This window comes from Triticum aestivum, chromosome 2D (assembly GCF_018294505.1).
Source record: "Triticum aestivum cultivar Chinese Spring chromosome 2D, IWGSC CS RefSeq v2.1, whole genome shotgun sequence".
NCBI classification, from domain to species: Eukaryota; Viridiplantae; Streptophyta; class Magnoliopsida; order Poales; family Poaceae; genus Triticum; species Triticum aestivum.
The window spans coordinates 595016926-595043485 of record NC_057799.1 but is presented as its reverse complement, the minus strand read 5'-3'; the positions used below and the strand labels follow the sequence as shown (position 1 = coordinate 595043485).

Genomic DNA, 26560 nt, shown 5'->3' with positions numbered 1-26560 from the left:
GAAGAAGACGATCGGGACTTGCCTCCGTCGTTCGGTTGGCCTGGTATAAAGGACCTCATTCTTACATTTTTCATTTTGCTCATATGCATGCTTCGGTGTTTAAATATTTACATTTTTCAGTTGAAACAATTTATACTCACAAACAAAGGTCACTAGTGCTCATTGTTTTCCTTGCATTTTCGCATGTCAGGTTAATTAGCTGATTTGAAACAAAAACAATTCTAAAAGCCGCTCCATGTCGTCGGAAATGGACCATAATACACTTAAGTACATATTCCTATAAAAACTAAACATGTTTTCCTCTTATATATCTTTGATACTGTTGCTGTAAAAAAAACTACATATTTTGGTTCTTGGCCAACGCGTGCCAGGCCAGTCCGATTTTGGCCAATGCATGTGGCCCGTCTCACACGCATCGTATACCTACCAACCTCTCGTCGGATTTTGAGTGATGTAGCTTTCGGAAGATCGCCAAGCGGATTTCAGGCCACGCAGCACGTCTTAACTTTTGTGGGTGTTGCATGAGTGCTAGTTTTCACGGAAAAGGTACGAGCATTACAATGCCGTGTATATGTACGCTAGATGTACTTGTAGAGGTTTCACTTGGCCATGGCGTTGCAATTAACACTGTTTTCTCCTCAAAAGCTATACGAATCATCCTAGATGAATGCATGCATGGTGCAGCTTGAGGCCCGAGCTAGCTTATTAGGGTGAGCGTGCAACGCCTCCAACAAGCTTTGTCGCCCGAGGACAACCACTACTATAGTCGTAGCCTAGTAATAGAAGCGTAGTGCATGTACAGTTTGATTACAAGCTAGTCATAGTAGTGTAGTGCAGGTACAGTCAATTGCAAGTTAGTAGTACAACTGTTGTTTATTAGTAGTAGTATTACATGTCTTGATCCATCCCGCCGGTGATGAAGCTTTGCCTTTGGTTAACCACCACAAGTAAAAAAAATCATTTTCAATGCTGAGCACCAGGCCGCCGGCGGCCGCCTTTCACTGCCTGAAGAATCTGACCCTGATCGAAGCCGTGATCTAGGGGCGTGTTTGGTTCCCCGGGTAGTTTTAGGCTGCATCGCATGGAGGATGCTGGGTGAGTGTAGCCTGGTTGGACTGATGCAAGGATGAGCCTAGATGGTGTTTGGTGAACTTTGCATGATATGGATGTATGAGGTGAACTCCAGATGGCGTAGATGGTGCTTGACAAGGCCGGCGACAACGCTTGGACAAGGGTCGCGGCGGCGCTTGACGAGGGCGGTCAAGAACTGCGACACTTGAAGAGGCTAGTGGGAGAGCTTGGACAAGGGCAGCGCCGGCGCTTGGAGATGGCGTGGCGCGATCTGTCTTGCGGCGGCGCGAGGCGCCAGGATCCAGCGAGCGGCCACGCGAGGCGGCAAGATCCGGCGGTGCTGCGTGGTCGAGGGCGGCGGCGCCGTTTGGTCGAGGATGGAGGCGGCGAAGCTTGGTAGAGGACGGTGGCGGAGCTTGGTCGAGCACGACGGCGAAGCTTGGCGGGGGATGAACGAGGACGGCGGCGGCGCTAGGTCTAGGCGGCGGAGTTGGACAGAAGAAGGGGATAAGGAGGGAACGAGCGAGGCAGCGAGCCTGCACGCGAGCTACGCAGGAAACTTGTGTTTCCCTCAGCCTGGCTTATTTTTTTGAGTGGTAAACCAAAGCTTTATTATGGCGAAGCCGAACGGTTTACAGGAATTACAAACTGGTCATGGGGTACTCTCAGCCACAAATGGCGACCAACATCTAAAGAAGATGAAAATTTAGCTAAATTATGAGCATCAATGTTCCCTGCCCGTCCTTCAAAAATAAACTCACAGCTTCTGAAACTCCTCGCCCGGGCAAGAATCTCCTTGATGATAGCACTGTATGGACCTTCAGTGCCGTTATTGATATCCGCCACCACAGTCTTATTATCACATGCGATGATAATGTGCTCAAGTGACAAATCCAGCGCTTGATTCAGCGCTTCTCGACAAGCTAGCGCCTCTAGCGTCGCTGGGTTAGAAATATCTGAAAAGGACATAGCCGACGACCCCAAATAGAGGCCATTGTGGTCTCGGCAGAGTGCCGCAGCTGCACCGCTCCTACCGTTCCTCGCCTGGCCTCCATCAACTTGTATCTTCGCCACTCCCACAGCAGGGGCCAACCACGTACTAGTACGCCTTGCTCCCGAGCTAGTCGTAGCCGCATTTTGTACAACATACGCTGGGGTCTTCAGAGATTCTAGTTCAGAGATGAAGCTAGTCACAAATGCATGTGTAGCGTGAGGGCTCTTTAGGACTCCCTCATGGATAGCTTTACGCCTTGCCGACCATATTGCCCACAAAGTCACGACCAGCTTGACCATGCTAGCTTGTGGTAAATCATTAAACATAGAGAATAACCAACACTTAGCATTTAGCTCTGTAGTAGCCTAAATATAATCAGCAACGTCATCATCTACTAGAGCCCAGACACACCGGGCAACAGAACACTGCATCAGTGAATGTCGCCAGCTATCCTGCATCCCACATAGCTGACATTTGTCATCATCGGACATATGCCTCGTGTGTCCAACATCTTCGGTGGGAATGGAATGTTTAGCTAGCCTCCAAAGGAAATTTCTAACCTTCCCCAGCACTTGGACAGACCATAGCGATGTCCAAGATTTGGCTTCTGCTGCATAGTTAGACATGCCTGCATTACCCTCAAGCCAATCCTCCCTTCGCCTTTTAGTGTCTGCCAACATTCGGTAAGCTGAACGGACTGTGAAATTTCCATTCCTTTCTAAGCTCCAAGCCCAAAAATCATCCATCCTTGAGGTGCACAAGGGGATAGTCAGTATAGCATTAGTATCTGCTGCCAAGAAAGTTTGGTCCAGTGCTGCTCTATTCCATGTGGCTGATGTGTTATCGATTAGTTCACTCACCAGAATCGGTGGGTTGGCCGAGAGGCATGCCAACGGTCGCATAGTAGCGTACCTTGGGATCCAGTTGTCGGCCCATATACTCGTAGCTGATCCATCCCCAATCCTCCTGATAATGCCTTGACAAATCACATCCCTTCCTTCTAAAACTGCTCGCCATACTTGCGACGGCCTGCTCCCCAGCTCAGCTGTAAGGATTGTGCCGTTTGGAAAATAAAGTGCCTTCAAAATCTGGGCACAAAAAGATGTCGGGTGCTGCAAAATTCGCCACGATTGTCTTGCCAGGAGTGCAAGATTAAAAAGCTCGAAATCTCTAAAACCAAGGCCTCCCATGAATTTTGGTTGGGTCATAGCCTTCCAAGATACCCATGCCGGTTTTCTTTTCCCCTCTTTGCTTCCCCACCAAAATTGCCGAATGAGTTTATTAAGATGCTCGCATAATCCCCTTGGCAATTTAAAACAAGACATGGAATATACCGGTACTGCTTGTGCAACTGATTTAACCAGCACTTCCTTGCCCGCCATAGATAATGTTTTCTCAATCCACCCTTTAACTTTGCTCCATAATCTGTCTTTCAGATATTTAAAAGCTCCAAACTTCGAACTTCCCACATCCGAGGGCATACCAAGGTACTTGTCATTAATTGTTTCATTGGGGACATTCAGAATACCTTTTATCTCTTCCTTAAGATTTGATGGGCATCTCTTGCTAAAGAAAATAGACGATTTTGCTGCATTTATTCTCTGTCCTGACGCTTGCCAATATATTTCCAACAGGTTTGACACCTCTGTCGCCCCTCCACCAGATGCTTTGAAGAACAGCAGGCTATCATCTGCGAATAAAAGGCGATTAACAGGTGGTGCTGAAGGCGCCACTTGGATCCCCCCAAGTTGAGATGACTCACTTAAATTTTTCAAGAGGCCAGAAAGGCCCTCTGCTGCCAACAAAAACAGGCAAGGGGAGATTGGATCTCCCTGACGGATACCTCTGCTAGGTTTAAATTCCTGTAGCTTCTTCCCATTGAATAACACAGAATAAGATACTGAGCTCACCAGATCCATAACGATGTTCACCCATCTTGAAGAAAAACCCAACTTTAACATGATGGCTCTCAGGTAATCCCATTCCACCCTGTCATACACCTTCATCATATCTAACTTGAGAGCACAATGCCGATGCTTAACTGCTCTATTCCGTTTCATAAAATGTAAACATTCATATGCCACAATAATATTGTCTGTGATCAAACGGCCCGGCACAAAGGCAGACTGTTCTGAAGAAATAATCTCCGGAAGAACTAGCTTCAAACGGTTAGCTATAACTTTGGAAGCAATTTTATAAAACACGTTGCAAAGGCTTATCGGGCGGAACTGTGAAAGCAAAGATGGATTTTTTACCTTTGGTATAAGAACCAGGTAAGTCTGATTAATGCTTTCCGCACTTTCACATCCTTCAATAATCTTAAGAACAACAGCAGTCACCTTGGTTCCACAAATGCCCCAATGGGCCTGGCTGAGAGGCCTAATTTTGCATCCACCGGGCCAGGCTCAAAAGCCCAATGCAGTATATACCAAACAAGCGATTTTTGCATGGTGGGTGCGAGTCACATGCAATGCAGAGAACCAAACACCCCCTAGGTTACCTGCCCTCGGTTCACAAGACATGCTTCCTATCCACGCTAGTACGGATTTCCCCTGATTCTTCCGACGACTCTAACAAAGTAACAAGCAGGTTCTGACGACTGATAATTCCTGTCAGAAAATAATTATTATCCAACGGCAACTGACGGTGGATGGATGCACGCGCCGCTGAAATCACGCTCGGATCGTAGTCGCATCCGCACGGGTCCTTGTCAGCCCCAAAACGCTCGCTGTTCGCTGCTCCAGCACGCGCCACGCTACAAAAATAATCCACATTCCACATGATTAGTTACACGAACATGTCAGTGTCAGCAGGACAGCGAGCGTCACATACGGATCGACCAGTGAGCGCGGCAGAAACGTGCGCTGCGGAGCTCGGCGCCGGGAGGTCGGTCGGGGTCGTGGCGTGGCGTCGTCGGTTGCCGGTGCCGGTCAGACGGGCGCCGACCGACCGACTCGCTCCAGGATACGCAACTCGATACGAATATGATACCCGCGCGCGGCACCTAGCTGGCCACCCAAGTTCACTGGAACGCGGCCGGCGCGGCGCGCGGCTTCGGCCTGCATGAGACGACACGAGCGCGCGGGGCCGTTTGAGGCGGAATATGTGCCTGCCTCGTCCGGAAGGACAGAAAAATGTGCGATACGGCAAATCGTGCGGCTTTGGCTGGGTCTGGTCATGTATAATGGCCGGCCGGTATGGTGGTTGCCGGCGCGGTCCGTCTCCGATCCGCGCATTATTAAGCTCCAAGGACGGACGGACGGACGTACCCCTAGCACTAGCAGAGAGTGTGGCGTCCATGCTCGCTGCGGTGTGAACTGGTCGGCTGGTCCAGTGTTCTCTTGTGTGCGCGCGGCTGCTGGAAGTTAATCTGGTCCAGCCAACACGTACTACTACTACGTAGGAGTACGTTGCTACCAGGACCATGCCCGGCACGGCCACGTTTCTGGCGTGCCACTGGCGGTGCATGCATGTGCCGGCCTGCCAGTTGTTGTTGGTAATTCGGTGCGTCTACCCTACGGCCTTTGCAGAAAAATAAAATGAAAGTGACGGCCGGCTTGCATAGCGATGGTTGTTAAGATCACGCCGCCCTCACTGATGGTATGTATGGAGCCAATGGGCATGCAAGGTCGGAGGCTCACAGAGCTTTGACTTGGTTGCCAAGTCCCCATCTGGGCGTCCAGCTAACGAGCCCTGCAATTACAAGGAAGTCACGTCATTAAACTGTCACCAGAAGACGGGAGAAGCATGCACTGCCTTTGCCTCACAATCATTATGTCAGAAATTATAGCCTGAGCCGGAATTAAATTAGTGGGACAAGCCAAGGGTTGCCTTCCCATCGTACGATGAATTGTACGTACGTCGAACCTTCTCATGCATGAGGCATGCCTTCTTGACTTGATTCTGGTACGAGCGAGCTGTCGGTCGGTTCATGCCATTTTGGCGTGTTTCACGGTAGGACACAAGTACAGTAGGACTGTAGGAGTACCTACTTGATTCTGGTGTTGGCGAGCTGATCGATACATGCCATTTTGCCATTTTGTCGGCGTCAGAGCATCTACAGCCGATCTGGATGCACACCGACGCAACGCAGAGACTTTCCCCATCACGGCTGTCTGTCCCTGCACCATCAAGTTTTACGTGTATTATTATCAAAAAAACTAAGATGGGGTTAGTGTAACTTTCCCTAGATAAAGTACATGGGTTGGTACTTCTAAAACACAAGATTCCTTGAAAATGTATATATATATATAGAGCTCAAGCCCTGATCCGTTCTGTCCGGTTGCCCTTTACTTTTCAGGCTGGACATGTTGTTTTCTATTCAAGTCTACCATCAAATTAAGTGTGGATAAAAAGGGGACGAAAATATATTTTCCTTTTTCACCCACCAGTTTAGCACTTCGTCCAATCAACATTCTTGGCTGTTGTCTGGCCCAGCCTGAGTGATGACAACGATGCCTCACTTTCCTGCACTCTCTTCTACATCCTGACCAACTGTCTGGCACCCTAAACCCCCTTAATTATAACTATAATATGTTTTTGTTAATTAAGCAGTCTCGTCAACCGAGCGATGATGTCAAAAGCTGCTGACAGCTCTGAGATTCACAATGGCGCGTTTCTTTGTGCAAAATATTCTGCTTGCTTTCCATCACAACATGAGTTTTCAGAATATGCAGAAATTTGCAAACTGACGTGTTGTCCCACCCTGCAGACAGCACCAGAATAAGCATCAGTTTTCCTGCATCTTGGCTTCAGGATCTCATGTTATCTCGATTTTGTTCTCCTGCCACATGGTACATGTTGCGCCCTCGATCAAGCCTGAGAGAGATTCCGCTCCAGATTGCCACTGCCGAGGCACAGATCTTACAGAATGACATATATTTTGCAGGCATAAAATCCATAAACTTGTATAAATATGCCTAGTTTATATCACCTGTAGTTAGCACATGCATGCTTCCGGGCTTTAGTTCCCGTTAATGTTATCCAAGGACTTGACATAAAGAGCCAACAGAGTGCGTGCAACAAAAGTGTCCGAAAGGCCTTTGCAGCTTTCGTGCGAGCAAAGCCGGGAGAAAAAGAGATAGAAGTGAAGCCAATTTGTTCATCTTGCTTGTCAACTTCAGTGCAGCGTACGTTGTGGTGGAGTAGTAGTACCCTAGTGTGTACCCATGAATAATTAGAAAAAGGTCTTCTTCATTTAGGCCAGGGTGTCATTTGTCTTGGTGCATTTCAAGCTGTATAGCATATCAAGCTTAATTAGCATCCAGAATACCAAATGTATTAATTTGAGTTGTACGAGATGTAGCTAGCTATGTTCTCATTGTGTAAGAACAATAATGTGTTACCCGCAAAAAAAGAGAACAATGATGTGGCGAGATAATGTGATAAATTTGTTCTGCTCTCACGTCGATCAACCAATTATAACCAAGATAATGTCACATGGTGACCAAACATTAATTCCTAGGCACATAATAATACAACTATCCATGATAAGACATACATGACGAAGTTTACGGCATTAGCAACAACTTACCCATGACCACCTGTACTAACTACCCAACTTACTTCCCTCAAAAAAAAAAAAACTAACCAACTTGCCACATGAATGGGAGTTTTTGTTTGACATGACATTTAACAATATAAAAGAACATGAAAAATACAGGGGGTTCTCCTAACATAATTGAAGAACGTACTTTCATTATCGTTGATTTGTCGTTTGCATAGTTAAATGGGTGGTTGAAGTTGACATGCATGGCGCAGTTTTGCGTTGTCCTTTTGCTGTGAAGTGTAAAATACCACGACTGAATCTTATTGAGTGTTGACCAACATGCATGATCAGACATAGACACACAATTGAAATGGTGCACATCTTTAACTAGCGCCATGTTTGACGAAAAATGATTAGCTCCCAAAATGATTAAGCCTGCTACCTAATACTATACCGCTATTTTTTTTTATCCTTTCACCGATCAGAGATTCCATTTGCGGTAGGTAGAATGGAACGATGTTGCAAGAAGATCTATATGCCTGTAAGCATATTCATTCACCGATCGTTGCTAATCCTATGTGGTGCATGCACCAAATCGGGCCTGGTCATGTGCCCTAGCTAGATGCTCTACGTGTCAAGTACCCATGCCAAGTAGTATGCACTTAAGGTCATCCAATCGCCATGATTTGTTTACTTAGCGTACGTAGTGGGTACCTTGCAAATGCAAAAGATGAATCCGCAACGGTGTGGCATATGGGAGCATGTGAGTGACGGCGCAGCATTCCTATGTATCTGCGCCCGTGCACGGCGTCTCAACCATAGATTCGTGTGACTTGTAGCCAATTTAATACGTAAGCAAAAGGCACTTTGTGTTCAGATTAGCTGGGTACAATTAGCCTCTAAAATCTAATCTGATGCAAGAACATGCGTGGGGCTCCAATCAAAAGCAGTACTAGCTGGTACATGACAGTGCACGGGTAGTACAAGTAAGCTCCAGAAAGGACGATGGATGCATCTGCCCCACTCCTGTATGCATCAGAGAGGGAATACGATAACAATAATAATTATGCTTAGCGCCTGAGAATAAGACATGATCTATACATGCAATGATGTAATCATGTAGCCTGTTAGAGAGGTGATGATGTGATCTCGCAACCCAAAGGACGCACAAATTTCGTTTGGAACGGCCGCTCCAGTCCACTGGCCACATCATGATCCAGCAAATTTGACAAATTTGACCTATAGACAAAATCAAATCACAGAATGAACTATCCGTGAAACTATTTCACGCGGCTGACCTTTTTGTGTGACGCCCGACATGAAGGCGCCACACTACACCGTGCAACGCCTCACAGATAGGCGCTACACGGCCAGCGTCGCACCCGTGTGATCAGAAAATTACTAAGTCAGTGTGCAGCGCCTGAGAGCTTAAGCGCCACACTATACAGTGTAGCGCCTAGCTCCTAGGCGTTGCACTAGTGCAGCGCCTAGGTCCCAGGCGTTGCACTAGTGCAGCGCCTGAGAGCTAGGCGCCACGGGTCAGCCGCGTGAAATAGTTTCACAGACAGTTCATTCTGTGATTTGATTTCGTTTATAGGTTAAATTTGTCAAATTTGCCTCATGATCCCTCCTAGTTAGGCATGTGCCATGCCCCGGCGCAGTGACACGTATGTACGCGCCGCCGGTACGTCGAGGTCATGGCGCTCTACTAGCTGAGACGTCGTGCACGGGCGAAGATCGTCGCGGCAAAATTTTATTCAGGACGTCTTGGGTGGTTGGGTACAATAATACAGAGGATGCTGAGGCCATGCGTAAACTCAGAATTGTTAATAATTGAGCTGCATAAAATTTTCCTGGCAATGGGACTCAGCTGTCATCGGTTCCTATTTTCTTCGCCAATTTTCCTCTCATCATCCAGCTGAACACGCCGTGGATGAGCCTACGGAGCCTATCACAAGCACAAACACCACACAAGTACATCACATACACTCAGGGATTTACGTTCTCAGAAGATATCCACGTTTTGAGGAGACATTACGTTAACAGCTTCTTCCCCGAGATAGCCGAGGTACCCAGTGACAACGCAAAAAATCGACGAGAGAGCCGTGGCGGACGCTCCGTCCCCGGTCACGTCCTTGAGCCAGTACTGCACCGAGGCACCCTTCCTACTTTCCTAGTCTCATCGCGTTGGTAGACGCGGGCAGTGATTCTGACGGTGGGCTGTCTATTTGGACGATGGGGTGCCAATTCCGAGAGGCCAGACAGCAGTTTCGACGGTGGGGTGCAAATTTCGGCACGCAGGAGGTAGAGGGGAGGGGAATGAGAAGTGGGAGACGGTCTAAAGTTTGCTTCGCACCATGGTTAGAGTGCACTCCAAATGACGTCTCAAAAGACGCCAAATATGGAGGATGCTTCAAAAATTAAGATGATGTGGCATGATATGTCGACTAGTGCCATTTTTGGTCACGATTGTCATATTGACGGTTATTATGCTGATTGGGCACTTACGTTTACTCGGCTAGAGTTGCTCTAAGATGTAATTGTTGGAAGCCATGTACAGTGGTACGGTGCGAAGGATATGGGAGATATGGTACTTTGCGAGAGAACTTCAGATTCCCCGCCGTAAGTCGGTCTATTCACCTCATAATAACCATAATATAGGAATACTTGATTTGTTTTAGTCTCCACTCCCTTCGTAAACTAATATAAGAGCGTTTAGAATACTAAAATAGTGATTTAAACGCTCTTATATTAGTTTACAGAGGGAGTAGTTAACTCTTAAAACATTACCTTTTCTCATTTAATCGTTCTTTGACATGCTTCAGTTTTGTCTTAATTACCAACATCATATTTTCTCTCTCCTCTCTGCCACGTAGCCTCTTTTCACTCTACACTAGAAAAACAATACTACCTCTATACCATAATGTAAGACGTTTTTGGTTTTGCATAGAGCATAAAAACGTCTTACATTTTGTTATGGTCCGAGTAGATTTTAAGTCGCATGTGAAACTACAAAAATATCACGAATGAAAATGAATTTAGTGGCCAGCCAGGTTAAATTTCAGCTTAAACTGATATATTCATTTGAGAGAAACTTATGTTTTAAATAGAACGCAAAAATTCTCTTCTTCATAATTAATCGATGTGGCAAAGCTTTGGCCTCCCCCACAAACCGTATAAGTAACATGTGATCTCGGAGTTTACAAAGCTGTCAATCTTGCACATAAATAAGAAACTTCTAAGTCGATGGAGAGATAGGAAAACAGATAATACATTAATGCAACAGCTAATGACACCCATGGAGAGCCAACACCAATGAGTTGAAGCACATGACAGACAATTAGAAAGTGAATGTGCAACACGGAGCAATTCTTCATCATCACCGGCAAGGAATGCTACCGATTAATTACGACAATCACAAAAATCTTCATCTTCATCTTGAACTAATCGCTACAAATTTCTTCTAACTACAGTCAACTTGTCAAGCCGTACAGAGCCTCCGTTGCTCACACGCGCGGCACCGTCACCGGTTCGTGTTTCGGGGCGCCGGACCACGTCCGTCAATAAGATATTCGGGCCTCCGGCGGTGTGGGCGGGCGGAGTCTTCCCTGCCGCGGCATGCTTTCGCCATTTCTGCGTCCGGAAGACCAGTTGCTGGCTTGCTGCTGCCGCCGCCGGAGTCAAATCGCCAGGGCTACCTCACGTGAGAACAGAGCACGTATGCCGAATGGCCTATGCCCATCGATCGGTCACCAGTCACCACACGAGCTCCTCCGCCGCCACCCTCTGCAGCAACGGCCGCGTCGCGACGTCGCGGCTGCTGACGGCCAGCACGCCGCGGCGCTCCTCGGAGGAGACGCGGCGGAGGACGTCCCGGAAGCGGTCCTCGTCGCAGGGGAGCGCGATGGGGCCGCACGCGCCGGACGGGAACCCGTACTCTTCCTCCGCCTGCCGGAGCAGCTCCCGGAACACGGGGTGGTTCAGGTGCGCCGCGCGCACCACGAAACGCCGAGACGAGCTGCCCACGCACACCGCCACGTGCCCCGCCGGCACCGACACCGCGCGGTCATCCGCAGCGGCGCGCGCCGCGGCACGGGAGCGCCACCGCCGCAGGGTCTGCCTGAGCAAGACGATGTTGTGGATCTTGCTGCATTTCGCCATCGACGAAAGTTGAGAGTTGAGCTGCTGGTCTGAGTCTGATGTTGTTGGGTGGGCAGAGGAAGAGCTGGCTTCCTGTAGGTGTCGGGGTAGGGGTTTTATAGGAGGGAAGAGGGCTTCATTCTTACATTTTCCATTTTTTCATATGCTTCAGGAAAAAGAAAAAGGAAAACACATGTGAAGCGTATAGTATCAGACAAGCCGTGCATGCGTCTGGGTACAGTTGCGGGCGTTTACGCAGGCTCACATGAAAATGCTCACATCACATCTGCGTGTGCTGGGGAGGAGAAGACCGAGGAATCGTTCCCATGCCTTGCCCGGTGGATTGGATCCCCGCGCGGCGCGCGGTCAGGTGGTGGCGGAGGCGTTGTGCTCGTGCATGTTGCCCGGCGCTGTGCTCGTGCAGTCATCGATCCCGGCCGCGTGCATGTGCAGTGCTCCCCGGGTTTTCGCATCGTCTGACACGAAACCCTAGCCTCACACACGAAGCCACGCAGCACGCCTCCGGGCTTAGCTCAGGGTGAGAGTACAACGCCTCCAACAAGCAGCAGGGGCGAATCTACGTGCATTGCTGTGGGGGCAAAGAGAGCCTTGGCTCAGTGGTTGGGCATGCGGTTGTGCAGCCTAACGACCCGAGTTTAATTCTTAAAATTCACAGATGACGCACAAGAGGTTTCCCTCATTTATTGAGGATCAAGTTTGGTGTATGGTGAAACCACTCATCAAAAAATATCTTGATACTCATTTAAAAAATTCTGAGGACCATGTTTATTTTGGTACTCATACTAAAATGGCCGTATGCATCCCTAGTTGGTGCAGAGGCCGGGGAAGTGAAATTCTCCCCAATTTTAAAAAGCATGCTAGCTAAGTTTGTTTGAGTGCACCCAACAACCCCCGCGTCGCCCTCCTCTGGCGACACGCGGGCGACTCCCAGCGACACCCACCGCCCTCCCATTCTCCTCCCTCGTCGCGCCGCCGCCTGAGGCGCCGTCGGCGAAGCCCGGGCGGGCTCCAGTGACGGCGGCGGCGGGGCGTTTCCCCTAGGTCTCTTCTTCCCTCTCGTCTTGGGAGCATCTAGCGGCTGGAGGAGGTCCGCGGGAGCTTCGATCTGGACTTGCGGGCACGGCGGCCTAGGGATGCGGGGCTCCGTGGCGGGCGCTGGCCAGGGCCTGGCGGCGCTTGGATGCTCCGGCGCGTGGCTAGATGTTGCGGCGAAGGTTGATTCCTCTTCCCAGATCTGGTCGAGGCCTGGTCGCGGTCTGCGGCGTCCCAGTCCGATGCGCTTCGGGCATGCGGCGGCAGGACTCGGCGGCCAGCGAGGGCTGGATCCCGGGGCGGCGGCCTCGGGACGGCGGAGGATGTGTCGGCGGCTGTGGACTCGCGATGGGCGATGCGGCGGTTGCGATGTTGGACGATCCGTGCACAAGAAGCTTGATGGAGGCCATTGGAACGGATCTGGGTGAAGACCTGCTCGCGGCTGCTGCCGAGGCCGGCGATGGCGGCACTATTCGGTGTCGTTCCCTTGTTGAAGGCATCGTTGTTGAGAAGTTCCAGGCCGTGCTACCTCCGGGGGAAACCCTAGATCAGTAGATCGGATGACGGCGGCATTTTTGTGTCGTTTCCCTCTTGTGGCGTCATTCTTGAAGGTGTGCACGGGCTCGAGGGACCAGTGGACTGATTATTTGGTGGAGCAGTGCTTCATCGTACACATTAGTGGTGGCGTATCTCGGCGGCGTGGCGCAGCGTCTGATGTGTGACGAGGGACTCGCGCAGGAGGATGACGTCATGGTGGCGTCGATGGCAGAGAGGCCGGGCAAGGTGGATGCAGCAGTACAACACTGAAGATGGATTGGTGGCAGGTGGCTCCGGCGGCCTCATACCCGGCAGGCGTCCTGGTTGAGAAGTGCGCCGGACTGGTGGGTGCCCCATACTCGGCAGACGTCCTGGTTGGGACCTTAGGTCTTAGATGTTAGGTTTGGCTGCGAAGTCTGTTTGGTATTAGGCCCAGACTATCAGCATCCCTTCATCAACTGGATAGGAGTAGCGACAGATGTTGCCTAGACGGTGGCTTTAGTCGTACTGTTGTGTCACTTTGTAAGGTCTTGTGTGAATAATTAATAAAGTGGCTGCATGCATCGTCCAGATGCAGAGGCCGGGGGTCCTCCTCCTTTTCGAAAAAAAACTCAGGCGAGATATTTGCCCCCGCTGCTTTGTTTTCTGTTGTATTTTTAAAGCCCGTGTATGAGAAATAGATTGCTTACAAACCTATTCTGATTTTCATGTTAAAAAGGTAACAAATTGTATCAAATATCCATGTGTGTACATTATAATGTACAAATTGATTATTAGATTGATTGGATCTTGCTTTGCGTAATAATTTTGTATGAATAAGTTTGAGCACGTGGGAGTAGAATAAAATCTGTAGCAATATTCTGCCTTCATGTATTTCAATTTATTTAACATTGAACTATATGGCATTGACAGGCAAGCTAATAGAGAGATGTTTTGTAAAATCGGCAACTGCAGTATGCCTGAAATAGTTGATCTAAATAGCTTACACGGGATCCATCCAAAAAGAAGAGACTTACCTATTTAATATCAACAATCATGGGGAGATTAGGAGAAATTACCTTACATGGGAAAAATCGTCGTGCGATGAAACGGAAGGAGGTAACGTGCTTAAGATTTTCTTTATCTACAAATGTTTACACTCTCTATTTTATAAAATGTGTTTCTTTTTCGTGTAGCTCTAAGGCTAGAAATCAGGGATGTAGCAACAAAAAGGAATGACGTATTCATATTTCTCAAGCTATTGTGCCTTCAGTGGTTAGTTTACTTTTCTTTTGCAATGATTGTGTCATAATCATGTGTGTGTTCACATTGTCATATAAGAACATATATGCGATTTTAGTTCTTACACACTATATGTATGCTTGTGTGGTTGGTTTTTGAAATGATCCAGCCATTAGCTTGTATACATATTTCTGAAAAAAAAACATATCTTTGCCCCCTCTTGTTTTTCATCCTGGCTCCGCCCCTGCCAACAAGCTTTGTCGCCCGAGGCCTCCAACACGATTATAGTTGTAGCCTGGTAGAAGTGTAGTGCAGGTACAGTTGATTACAAGCTAGTCATAGAAATGGTGGTGCAGGTACAGTCAATTGCAAGTTAGTAGTACAACTATTGTTAATTACTAGATCGGCAACGCGCCTTGGCGCGAGGGTGCCGGTCCAACCGATATGTCCAAATGGTGAAAGATCAAACCGCATGATGCATTAGTAGGAAAGGCAAGTTTAGCACATGTAACAGGACAACAACCAGCAGAGGTGCGGCAAAACGCATGATGAATTAGTGAGGGGGCTGTCAGTGAGGGACGTGGATAGAAAAAATACTGATTGCCTTATGACTGTGCAGTGAACTAATCATGCAAACTGTATTAATAAACATATCAAACAGTCAATTGACTTTGTGCACGAAACACATATCAAACTATATAAACAATGCAGATATGCTATCACAACAGGCCAACAAACATCTAATATAAGAGAACAACGTAATCGAAGCGGGGCCAAGCAAGACAGAAATTAGTGCATATTTAATAGACCGGGTCATTTATTACTGGAACTGTAGAGTATTTAGATGACTGCTAATAATAGTATGTCGGTGCAGAAGGACATCAGGGTCAATCACAGTGGCAGGGCCATCAACACCAACAGGCACTGCAGGCCAAACCAACGTCACAGCTAAAAAGCTAAAAGAACTGCAGAGCGAGCAAGCTACCTGTAAATCGACATACAGTCATAATTATAGTACAACATCACAAGCCCATACAAACTCTGTAAAAAGCAAATAGCTTGGAAAGCGGCCTTCTCGTAAAGTGAGCAAGAATCTACACCGTCTTGAGCCCAAAAAACCTCCTCATACTCAGGGAATCGCTTTCAGGCACATCAATTTCGAGGTCGACTCCTCTGAGCATAGGAACCACAGCAAACACCCTGCCACCCACAAAATATAACCCAGAATAAGCCCACTCACTAAACTGAGCAAATGCTTTGAGAGAACGACAACATTGCATGATCTTTTTAACTGAACTAAGCACCTAACAGTTCATCAGGATAAAACTTTAGAATTTGAAAGATGTCGTTATGGCTGCAGATATATAGGATATTTGCAATGTGATTATGTTACGGGCAATATTTAATTAGATCGTATGTCTCTTAACCTATTTCAGGTTACCTTCTTGCAATTAGAAATTGCCACTGCAGCCCCAACTATTGTGGCAGGACAGGGAAGATGAGGAGAAAGAGAAAGAGAGAGGTCAGCAAGGTTGCTCACATCTGTTTTGTTTTATGGGCATACTCAGGTACATGTGGTGCATACACAAAGAAACAAAGGTAAAACCTTCAGCTAGACACACTTACATACACAAACAAACTATGGAATCCATCAATCTTATCCCTCTAATTAATAATCAAAGAAGCAGCAGGCTAATTGGGGGTACCGACCATGGGGCTCGAAGGGGTTCTCTTCAAGATGCACACAAGAGGCGACATCGTGATCCTCGTACAACAGGGGTAGGCGATCTCGGGTCTGGCCGCTTTGGCGCCATCCATGTCCAGCTCCTTCTTCCCCATCCATCCATGTCCAGCTCCTCCTCCTACACCGCAATAAAAGAAAATCTAAAGTAAGAATATAATAAATAATTTCCGGCAGTATGTGGTTTTCTCCATGAAAAAAAATATACAAAACCACATTTACCTTATAAAGGACGCTGGGGTGCTAGGCGCAACGACGGCCTCCACGTCCGCAATGAACAGTTCCACGAGCGTTGCGTCCCGCGCGAGCAAAGAAGCAAGCGAGCTAGAGAAAAAAAAAATAAGCGGGCGAGCGAGCGAGAGAAAAAAAGAAGAAGCGGGCGAGCAGCTGTAGCGAGCGATACCTAACCCGCGTCTCCCCCACGAGCCCCGCCTCCTCTCCTGCGCCGCCGCGCCCTCCCCACCCGCACACGTCCCACCCTCCTCCTCGACCTCCCTCGCTGCCTCTCCTTCTCTTCCTCCTCTCTCTCGTGTGCCGCCGTCCTGCCCCATCCACCCATGCTCCACTCCGACGGCGACGATGACCTGTAGGCGAAGGGCGACGACGCAGAGGAGAGGGAGGTGCGGCAGCATACGGGAGAGGGTCACCAGCTAGCATCGGCCTGTGCTGGTGAGGTCGGGCTCCACCGTTCCTGTCCCTCGTCCTCACGCGGCCTCTCTTGGTCACCGGAGCTGCAGTTGCGCGGGGCGTGAGGATAGCAAGGAGATGTTGGCCCTCGTCCAGGAACGCGGCGTCCATGGTCGCTCCTCTCCTCCCGATTTGCCTCCTCTTCTTTGTGCGCGCCGGCCGCTGCAGCTCCTCGCGCCGCCTCTGTCTATCCCACCTCTCTTGTTTTCCTCCTCTCTCAGATCGGGCGCCTTCGCTCGCCGTGGTTCCAGATCGGGTGGATTGGAGGAGCAGGGGAGGGCGAGGCCTGGAGCTCCATCGGCAGCGCGCGCTAGACTGGTGCCAGGCTGCATCTTCTCCTACCTTCGTTCTGGTGCCTCCTCCTACCCGCGTAAACAGTGAGCGGAGGGCATAATCACGTAAGTGCCAGGTGAGCTCTTCCTCCACCCTGCAACTGTGAATTCTTTCGCTTTCTATGAAAATCATTCACATCTATTTTTTCATTCCTCCCATCTGGATTTCTGATTTGATTCTAGAGTTTGGAGGTGGATGTTACTTCAGGAAGGAAGTTGGTTACAATTTTCATTTGTTTGATGCAGCAGGGACAAACTAATTTGCAGGTAAGCTTTCTTTCAGCGATTGGTGGGTTACAGGTCAACCTGTCACACCTCACTAAATTTGGAACTCGTGATTTGTTTTCTTGCTTGATATTAATTCTTGATATTTTTGGCACATCCTTATAGGGATATCATGTGCATATGTACGAGTTTCCTTTGCTTCGGTTGGAGATATGTGTGTGCCTGAAGATATAATCTTAAATGCATTTTCTGTATGATATGAGCACTCTTTCGTTCTCTGGGTGTACGTAGGTTGCAAGAATGAGAAGGCTTAGGGGATTATTGTAGAGTTTTGATTCACATGGATGCTCTATTCATGACTACTCTTTCTTTATTTGCAGAATTTCTTGGTGTTGCGATCTCTCCCCATCTTAGCATTGTCTTTCGTTGGAAGGGGAGGAAATTTGTGTATATCACACCTATCAGCTGCATCCCACAAAGAGGAATTTTGTGTCAGACATTGCCATTGGAGAAGCTTTGACAGGTATGGCCCTTCTTTCAGTAATAAGGTTTACACATGTACTGATGCAAAAGATTTGATTCTTCCATGTATATGAATGAATCATACTTCCTTTCAGCTTTAAATTTGTGAAATCTAAAGTATTTGGTTAAGAGAACATTTGCCACATAATTGTACTAATATTCTATGAATAATTACACTTTTGTGGCTGTGCTAATAGATGACCCTTAGAGACCCTGCGCATTCTCTAATTTTCCATACATGAAGATTTATTAAATGAATGTGGTACTTTATTCTGGCTTGCAAGAGGAGCAACAAGAAATTTCACATAAGTGAAGAATATTTATATCCCTGATTGTTATAGTTGGTGGTCCGGATTCCAGTTTATTTCTCTAATTTGATGTAGGAAATGGATTGTAATTTGCACGTGAGGTGGGGCTTTTGATTGGGCCTTGTGGTGGTTGGATCCGCTAACAGATAGGGAGAAGCATGATAGGTTGCTACTGCTGCACCTATTATTTAATTTCTCGCAATGTTTTCGCAATCAGTTTATCTAAAGCATGATTTTAATATGCAATTTTATCAGTCGGAGATTATTTGAATGATTCGAAATTAGAATGTGGGGATCTCAAAGAATGTTTCACAAAAAAAAACTAATATTGATCATTTCCAAACTTGCTCGGTGATAGAGGTACTATAGAGGATATCAATAGAATGAAAGCAAGAGCAACCTGACAACATCATTTTCCCTAGAATATTGATAGTCAACTTCAGTTATCAGCAGCTTCACACGTGTATGTTTTTTTTTGTTCATTTTCATCTTTGTGGTATTTTCTTACTTCCCCTTGTTGTTTCAGATCGGGCAGAGATCGCAGGTCGCGGCCATGGGAGAGCAGGGGAGGCGTGGTTTACGTGATGGATATGTAGTAGGGGAGGGTGAGGAGGACGGGCATGTGGGAAGGCACAGCAATGCCGGAGCTAAAGCGGGCGCTTGTGTCACGGTGGTGCTTGCTGGTCATCGTCCCTAATCTCCAAGTTAGGCTGCACATCTTTGGCCCCGCCATCTCCTTCCTCCAAATTTTGCCTTTTAATAATCTCATTTTGATTTCTCGATTTATGTTTTTTCTGAACAAAATAGGTGCAGATTGGACGATGAAGAGACGAGGAAGGATGTTAGGAAGAGTGAAGAACAAGGCGGACCTTCTCTGGTGGAAGAACAAGATGAACCCTCTTTTGTGGGTCCTGTTTTTGGCAAAATATGTGGGGACTCGAATGACAATGAGCAGGTATATGCTCTTCTTGTTCATTCCTGTTCCTACCATGTGACCCTCAACCTGTTTGATAGTGGTACTCCTAAAACAATGTTCTCAACTTGACTTCTATGGTTAATTTGTTATGGATCTCGAGTGCAGATTTGTTGCTACTGGAATGGACAAAGGTTAGTATGAGATGCCGATTTTTTGTCTTCGATTCAAAGATTTGAAATTCTTAAAACTAGAGTTGACGTAATTTTAGTGGCATCCTTGGGGATCTGATTATCCTGCTGTTAGCTACATAAATAATCGATTCTTTGTGTTTTGAGATCAAATGCATGAAATTCCATCAAGCAATATATTATTTTGACCTTGATGGATCCTTAGTACATGAACGGACTTGATGGGTCCTTCGTTTGTTCGCAGTATTTGAATTGGACTGACAAGGCAATATATGTATAAAATTATATCGATTGGAACTTCAATTAGTCTTGCTTGCAGCGATATTATTATGATTTCCTTTTTGTATTTTCTTCAATTTATCTTCCAGCTCATCTGAATGATTTGCACACATATTTTTCTGGCAAAGTATACCTGCGATTGGTTCATAGAACATTCAGTTTTGTTCAGTTCTGGTAAGCAGCTTACTTGGCTGCTACACATGTGGACCACAACTTACTTCCCTTTTATTATGTCACTAAACAGGTGCCATTAATTCCTACAATGGCCTTTTTCTTCTTCTCAGAAGCCAGATAATGTTCAGTTGGAAGAGATGGATATGAGGTGCGTGCAAGTACAAGTGTGCAATGACAGGTACCCTATCTTGCACCTGTTTTGCTCATAAAAAAGCGCACATGTTGTTCTTGATTTGGTTTTCTTTTCCATGTGCAGTTTTAATTTTTTGTTCGCTCAAAGTGACATTAAAATGAAGATCCTATAACTGAAGTTGGATCTTCACTCCTACACAACACATACTTTTTAGCTGAATAAATGGCTACAACTTCACCACATATGACCGTAATTAAATCTCATGTTTCATGCTCTGACTTATGTACTACCAATTTTTATGTTAAACATGATTAAATTCTTTCTGATTGTATTTAATATATCGTTGTATACTATCTTCAGCTATCATACAACTGCATGTAGGTAAAATATCCATGTTCATTGGTTGAATATCAATTAATGTTTTTTCTCTAGAATAGGTGGCGGAATGGCAAGGCGTCTGGTCAGATGACCTGTGTCTGTGGTCAGTTGGTGGATCTCGACTACAGGAACATCACCGATGCAATCCATAGTAGATTGGTAAATTGCTCACACAACATGTTTAGAATTGGAAAATATTAATTTTGTTCTTCTGTTTTATTTTTTCTGACTAAAAGTAGCAGTTTTGCTTCTGTATTAAGATTTCAACAAGAATTTATAAAGGCCTCTAAGGAAGCAGAGGAAAGAAAGAAAACGCCTGATAGTGCAAAGTGCACTTTGGCAGTAAGGTCAACATGAGACTACTAATGAAACACCTCCATCAGGAGGCAACAATATACAGATACGAACTCCCAAATATTGCATTCTCATGAAAGCTGATAGCATGCTCATAAAAAGACTTGGGTGTGCAGCGCCACTCGAAGCTTTAGAAGGTCCACACCCTAGCATGATTAAACTGGACTGTACTTACTATTCTCACTTGGTTCTGGTTATAAGTTTTTTAATGGTTTTTCCTTCCCTTGCAGTTGTTCCAATGGGATGTAGATAGTAGGATCGAGACTACAATGTCACATGGTGGAAGCAAGTCAGTTGCCAAGAACAGTTTCTATTATGCTGACTTAATGTATATCCAGTTTAGAAGTGCCTGCAAGTTGAAATTTTAATTAATTTAACAAATGACAGGAGAAAGTGATGCGTGCTAGCCGTGAACTTAATGGGTCGCTTGTTCCTTGCAGATGAATCCATTCTGATGAGCTTTGTAAATATTAGGTAAATGTCGTGAAACTTAAGATAATCTCTCAAGTATAATTTAGGCATTTCACTCCTAAGTGTAATGATATATGACACTGAACCATTCGATTGAATATCTTCTCAGTGTTTCCAAAATAGCCTAATTATTATAACATGATGGGAGAGTGGTAATAAGCTATTAAATGACACACAGCGGGAATGAACTGAGCATTTACTTAATTTGGTCGTAAATATGAGCTTGGGTTTTTCAGGTTGCATCTTGTACAAATCAAATTATATTTGGTGCTAAATTTACTGGATTTGAATTGTAGTGATGGTGATCTATTATTTAGATGGGTGTACTTCAGTGCTCCTATTTCTCACATGTCTTACAAGTTATTGCTGCAATATGTGGAATATAGAGCGGTACTGGTAATCTGTGATGTGACTGATGCAAACTAAAAAACTCACTGCAATACAAGTATTCTTTTTTAATTGTCTGATGGGAAAATAGGTAAATAGCTTGTGAGCAGACATGGATACACCGAGCCAAATTATTTATGCTAGATAGGTTTGTGTATTTTTTTTATAATAGTTTAATTCAAGCTTTTCCTGTTGTACTTTGTTTTACCTGTTATACTTTGGTTAGCAGATAAAATTTGATGTTGTCCCCTTGAGATTAAACAGATGCGTCACACTATCAGACGAAATGCGTGTTACATCAAACAAAATCCATGATCGAGCTACCTTGGACCCTACTGCTTCAAGCACTATCTGTAATCTCAAATAGACTCTTATGGAAATTCATGATGTTGTGGTTGCGCTTCAGAGCATGACTAGCGTGGCATGTCTCTCATTGCAGAAGAAAGGCATATGATCCAGACTCAGATTCAAGCTGCATTGAGGGTTATGCTTGAGACATGGATGATGGCTACAACCACTATGTGCGACCGTAGGCTGCGGCGGAGACAGGATGCCTGGGGCATGAGGCTGATTCCCTTCGTATACTGTAGAGAACACTGTAGCTACAGTGTTGCAGTGCTTCCTAGGCCGGCCGGGGGCGTGGCTGAATCCTGGCGCCGCCACTGACCATAGGCATGCCTGCTTAGACGATGAAATTATGTTCAATACTACTGGGACATGTAACGATGACTCAACTTAATACCACCACCTTCTCGCGTCTTGGTCCTTGCTGCGAGCAAGACAATGCATCTCTGGCCTTTGCGAATATAGCTTACTTTTATAAAGCCAATGTATGCCATTATCAAGTGATATGAATATCTTCTTTTAAGCTACCAAGTGCCATGTAATGGAACATAAACATCTATTAAGTTAGTTCTAAATCAATCTCATATGCATTGTTTGAATACTCGGTTCGCTCTCACTTTTTGCGCCATGGGTATTCCTTAATTTTTCATATGAAAGGTTTAGAATTATTACCCTCAGTGCTTTCTAAAACTCGAAGTTACTAACAAATGTAAAGATTTCGGTTATAAAAGGTTTAGAATCATTACCCTTGATGCTTAAATTTGGACCATGCACCTTACTTGGGTAAACATAGAGCCAAATGGCACATTGTCCAAATACACGTTCAAAACACTTCTGGTTTGACATGGTCTCTATCCTTGATCAAACATAAAGTTACTAAAAAAGGCAAATATTTTCAACGCGGACATGGTTTCAAATGGGTCTCTGCGCCATTTGGCGCACCGGGTCATCTAGTTTATACAAATATACAGAACCACATGAGGAAAATGAAATATACAGTACCACATCTATACACATGCTGCCGTACTAATGAACAAACACTTCCATATATACATCAGGGGTTTGCATATGTTACAATCAGCCATCTAAAACAGTTTGAACATGAACCTAACTTCTATTGGATAATTCAATGTTGTGTTGCATATACAATAGCTAGCAGCTACTATACTTCAACTAATAACCAAACCTACAGTTGTCTGCTCTCTGATATCATTTAGGGGAGTATGCATGAATCTTGCTTTGATTATCGTTAGAGAGAGAGAGAGAGATTAGTCCCAAAAGGCCTTGCTCAGGCAACCAGCAAGGCATCATGTTGTGTTTCCCCTAGATACCATGAAGCACAAGCAACTAATCGTAGAAGTAGACACAAACTCGGTTCCTAGGCTCGAAATGCAGGGCTAGCAACTGCTCACCTGAGCTCGAAGTATTCCGTCGTTGGGTCATGGACAGTAACGCGGTTTGTTGTGAGTCTTCTACTTACCCATGGCTGAAGCAAACTGCAAGATAAAAGTGAACATGTGTGCGATATAATTTCTAGTCCAGAGGTAAGTTGGAAAATATCATATGTCAAGATTCTTTTTAACTCAACTGAATCTCCAAGATTATGCCAATGATATAAGAAAGAAGTCATTGGATACATAGTAAAACAGAGAGACTTTGAGCTTAAATTAGTTGAGCATAACACATTTTGCACTAAAGGCCTGTTTCCTATTTCAGTTCATACAACCTCTTTTCCTATCCAATATTGATCATCCAATTAATAGTATCAATGTTGCAATTGATAGTTACGAATGTGGCAAGAATATATGCACTAAGTAAACTGAAAGGAACTCAAGCTTTATATTTTGACCAACTCGTCTGCACTAACGTAATCTCTTGTTAATTCATATATCCAAATGGAACCATCTTGAAAGTAAAATCTCAACGACAAACCTAAATAATCACTAAATTCATACACATCAGAAAAAAAATACCACAGATGGTAGAGCATTATTTAAGTTCAAAGATGATTGTCAAATCGCATGGACATTACTTAATATTCTCATGAGTTTATTTTAGTAAGAATATACATAATAATAGAGATTCTACCTCGGCAATTAAACAATAAGTTTCTCAGCAGTAGAGAAGTTTCAACCAATGTGAAGAAGAGAATAGAGCAAAGCACTCACTACATGAAAAACACATACAACTTTTTACCTTCAGAAGTTGTCTCGTTGGTTGTATCCTTAAAGCAGTGGAAAATAATAAATCTTTGGTGCAATCAAATTGCCGCATTGGTTGTATCCTTAAAGCAGTGGAAAATAATAAATCTTTGGTGCAATCAAATGACCAAATAGAAAAGGCCTACACAAAATAACATTGTATTAGAAATAAATATGATCCGTGTGGTACCAGCAATCTGTAAGCATTAAGAATAAATATCCTATCTTGCCTAAAAATACAATAATTGCAGGTTACCTATTAATGCTGCCCTTCAATTATTCACATACATCATTTAAGCCCTTCTTCTTGGAATATGGAAGTCTGTATCCAGCCAAAGGAGATACAAATGCATCAATGATTTGATGTTCATCACACAAAGGCCAAGTTGAACAGAGCATCTTCATAGTATGGCTAAGCAAACCCAAAGGGCGAGAATCCGCTGACTTTTTGAGGGACTTTGAAGGACTGGCAAGAGAAATGGTTCTGAAAATAGAAGCCAGAGTGAGTGCATCATCAAAGGAGAAGCAACATGGACATGTACACATAATATACCACATAAAAATCAGGAGCGCAAAAACATGTCCGAGCTCGCTGTGGGAACATGCACGTACAGAAGATTTATATACATATAATATCACAACAAATGTCACAACAAAAATTAGTTACTTCGCCTTATCGATCTCCGCACACACACAGAGACCAATTACCTAACCAGCAGGCATAGCAAATTCTCAATCAATGGATTCTGCAAACAAAATCCTAATTCATTTAACAAATCCTAATTCTGAAGAGTGAATATAATATCCTAATTCATTTAACAAATCCTAATTCTGAAGAGTGAATATAATATAAACTGACTGAATAGGCCAATTCAGTTAATCCAAGCAAACCAAAGGAGTTTAAGCACTAAATTAGGCACCTGGCATAGTAAATATAACTAAAGATGACAGCCTAAAACAAACAGACCAAATAAACCAAATTAAGCACAACCGTCCAAATGAACCAGCTTAATCTAAAACCCACTTACTAAATTGCACACAGACATAATAATCATAAAAAATGCATGCATCACAGATTGAGCTCATGTTATACAAGCGACCACATCTTCTTGACAGCCTACTACCCTAGCTAGACTCCAATGACAATTTTCACAAACCATTTATGCAATGCCATTGGCTTGTTTGGTATCCTCAACAACACACACACCTGCAAGCAGGACAAACAAACAAAACCACGGGTCATTGGTATGACAAGGACAAAAAGAAACAACATATAAAACAAGCAAGGAAGAAAAGGAGACCACAAAAATCCAAGCAGGGAATAGTACTCTTTGCATGTACCAATAAGAATGCAATAAACTGATTCACTCATTTACCAACCTGCAGACCAACACGAACGATAAGCACAAATAGACTAAATCTATCGGCTGCTCCGGACGCAAGATGAGGAAAACACAACGTCATACGAACGCAAGCCTAGTCTGGAAAGGGAATGGAGCAGAGAGGAGTAGGGGAAAAAGGGTCGACCTGCAGATTCTTGGACGAAGACGAGGCTGCCTGACACAGATCGAACATAGAACCGAGGGGATCGACCAAACGGACCAATCTGTAGGAAAACAAAAGTCAAAATACATAGAAGAAGTAGGACGGGTGAGAGGGTGGGGGGAAGATGGAGAGAGACCACCTCGCCTCGTCGGGGCTCTAGAGCTGTTGTGAAGGCAGAGATCGTGAGCCTTGCTCCCGCAGCGGCCTTCTTGTGTTGCCCGTGTATGAGGAGCACAGCGAGCAGCGGCGGCGTGGAAGGCACGGCTGGACGGGGAGCACAGCGAGCGGCGGCGGCGTGGAAGGCACGGCTGGACGGGGAGCACAGCGAGCGGCGGCGGCGTGGAAGGGAGCAAGCGGGCGCCACTCTAGGGTTTGAAGAGGAGATCGATCGAGAGAGGGAAAGAGAGCTGGAACGAGGCGATGCGGCGGCTAGGTTTGGGATAGGAGAAGGAGACGGCTGGGTTTGAGGCCATGGATGGGTGCCCGGGCGAGCGGCGGCGGCGCCGCCGGCAGCGGGGCAGGGAGGCGGGCGCGTGGCAGGGTTTGGAGGGAGAAAGAGAGAGGTGAGGGCGCGGCGAGCGTGCGGGAGGAGCGGGCGCGAGTGCGGGAGTGCGCGAGGAGGCGGCGGCTAGGTCATCTCCTCGCGAGCCGTCGCCTTTTATACGCCTCTAGGCGAAATGACGCAAATGCCCTCAGCGGGGTAACGAATTTACACGCGGTGGCAGGAACGAGAGGTAACTATTCATTGCAACAGTGTCATCGGTTCGATCCAGCGGCTGAGATCAATCCGGGGCGAGATCGGACGGTCCACAACGCATCAAAAATTCGATCCGATGGCCCATATTCGCTGAACTCTGAGAACGTCCATGT

The 26560-nt window shown here is 45.8% G+C and overlaps 1 protein-coding gene and 2 long non-coding RNA genes across 8 annotated transcripts; 1 reads left to right on the top strand and 2 right to left on the bottom strand.

Moving 5' to 3' along the window:
* Nucleotides 1-10947: 10947 nt before the first annotated feature.
* Nucleotides 10948-11755, bottom strand: LOC123050253 (indole-3-acetic acid-induced protein ARG7-like). Its single transcript, XM_044473075.1, has one exon. It carries the CDS (start codon nucleotides 11712-11714, stop codon nucleotides 11310-11312), a length of 405 nt encoding a protein of 134 aa, XP_044329010.1. The 5' UTR covers nucleotides 11715-11755; the 3' UTR covers nucleotides 10948-11309.
* Nucleotides 11756-16343: 4588 nt separating this feature from the next.
* Nucleotides 16344-24658, bottom strand: LOC123054806 (uncharacterized). Its single transcript, XR_006426337.1, has 3 exons — nucleotides 24402-24658; nucleotides 24141-24287; nucleotides 16344-16366 (listed from the first exon to the last, which is right to left on the bottom strand). It is a non-coding gene; the product is annotated as an uncharacterized lncRNA (long non-coding RNA).
* Nucleotides 17457-22175, top strand: LOC123054804 (uncharacterized). Of its 6 annotated transcripts, none has more exons than XR_006426332.1 (8): nucleotides 17457-17531; nucleotides 17870-18012; nucleotides 18846-19023; nucleotides 19127-19274; nucleotides 19947-20024; nucleotides 20447-20546; nucleotides 21182-21215; nucleotides 22039-22147. It is a non-coding gene; the product is annotated as an uncharacterized lncRNA (long non-coding RNA). The 6 variants fall into 6 exon arrangements; XR_006426336.1 differs by lacking the exons at nucleotides 17457-17531; nucleotides 17870-18012 and adding exons at nucleotides 18317-18484; nucleotides 21829-21952 and having other exon boundaries at nucleotides 22039-22175; XR_006426331.1 differs by lacking the exons at nucleotides 17457-17531; nucleotides 17870-18012 and adding an exon at nucleotides 18317-18484.
* Nucleotides 24659-26560: the final 1902 nt, after the last annotated feature.

Bases quoted from the DNA above. Each gene is read 5' to 3' on its own strand.
- LOC123050253 (XM_044473075.1), bottom strand. From the start codon at position 11,714: ATGGCGAAATGCAGCAAGATCCACAACATCGTCTTGCTCAGGCAGACC.